This window comes from Sinocyclocheilus grahami, unplaced genomic scaffold (genome assembly GCF_001515645.1).
Source record: "Sinocyclocheilus grahami isolate Dianchi unplaced genomic scaffold, SAMN03320097.WGS_v1.1 scaffold12505.1, whole genome shotgun sequence".
NCBI classification, from domain to species: domain Eukaryota; kingdom Metazoa; phylum Chordata; class Actinopteri; order Cypriniformes; family Cyprinidae; genus Sinocyclocheilus; species Sinocyclocheilus grahami.
In genome coordinates, this window is record NW_015514456.1 from 4,887 (window position 1) to 5,959 (window position 1,073).

At 37.6% G+C, this 1,073-nt stretch overlaps 1 protein-coding gene across 1 annotated transcript in view; it reads left to right on the forward strand.

Moving 5' to 3' along the window:
• The window catches only part of LOC107578881 (cell wall protein DAN4-like), a gene marked incomplete at its 3' end in the record, with an annotated part of 5,103 nt that extends 4,870 nt beyond the window's left edge, over window positions 1-233 (forward strand). Inside the window, exon 4 of the mRNA XM_016264784.1 lies at window positions 70-233. Coding sequence (XP_016120270.1) covers window positions 70-233 — 164 coding nt within the window. The remainder of the gene's footprint in view (window positions 1-69) is intronic.
• Between the last annotated feature and the right edge of the window lie 840 nt (window positions 234-1,073).

Here is a 1,073-nt window from a genome sequence, read left to right on the forward strand (position 1 = left end):
TCTCTCTCTCTTTTTAAAGGCATTTAGCTATTGTTATTCATTTATTTATGTTATGATATGTGTTTGCAGCATGTACTGATAGTTTTGGAACCCCACGTACACTTAAGGAGGTTTGGAAAGCCTCGCTGGACGGCTGCTGCATGTATAAGTGTGAGAACGAAGGCATAGTGCCGGTGGAGTATAACTGCAGTAATATCCCTCAGCCAGTCTGCATGCGTACAGGAGAGATTACTGTCAGCCTTGCAGATGACAGCAGCTGCTGCCCTCACAAAGCCTGTGGTCTGTTACACAATCATTTCACACATATCTGCAGAAGGGCTGGGCAGAATGATTGTACATTTGTAAAAATGTACTGTGTTTACATCCATCAAGTTAAAATAAGATGATAAAGTCTCTTTTATTTTTAGCATTTAATTCACCATATTAAAAAAGAAAATAGACATTATTACATGGTGATGGGATTTCTAAAACATTCTGGAGTTGAATTTCCAGTCAAATGACTAAATTCAAAACAAAATTGGTCATTTTCTGCCCAACCCATGTATGTATTAATGTAACTCATGTATTGATGTATATAACTAATGTATTATGTAACCATTATGTAATAAGTCCAGATGGTTTTTCAGAAACTGTTTAGTTCATGCTTAATGTTTTATGACAGTTTGTAATCAGAGTATGTGTGAGACGGCTCCTACGAATTGTAAATATGGGGAGAAGCTGGTTTCGTATTATAGGCAGGACTCCTGCTGTCCAGAATACTCATGTGGTAAGTTTGGACATATTTTGTGTCTTAGATTGTGTGTTTGAGTCTGTGTATCTGTCCATGCATGCAGGATCGAGTTTGTTTATTGTCTTTTTAGAGTGTGATCCTGATCAGTGTGTCTCGGACATTCCTGTGTGTCGCGAGGATCAGACATTGATCGCTACTCGTGCTGAAGGTAGCTGCTGTTTGGCACACATCTGCAGTAAGTCATTTTGATTAATGTTAAAATCATGTTGTTCCAAACCCATATGATTGACTTTCTTCTGTGGAATAAAAAGTGAGAAATTGTTAAGACTTGTACAATAGATAT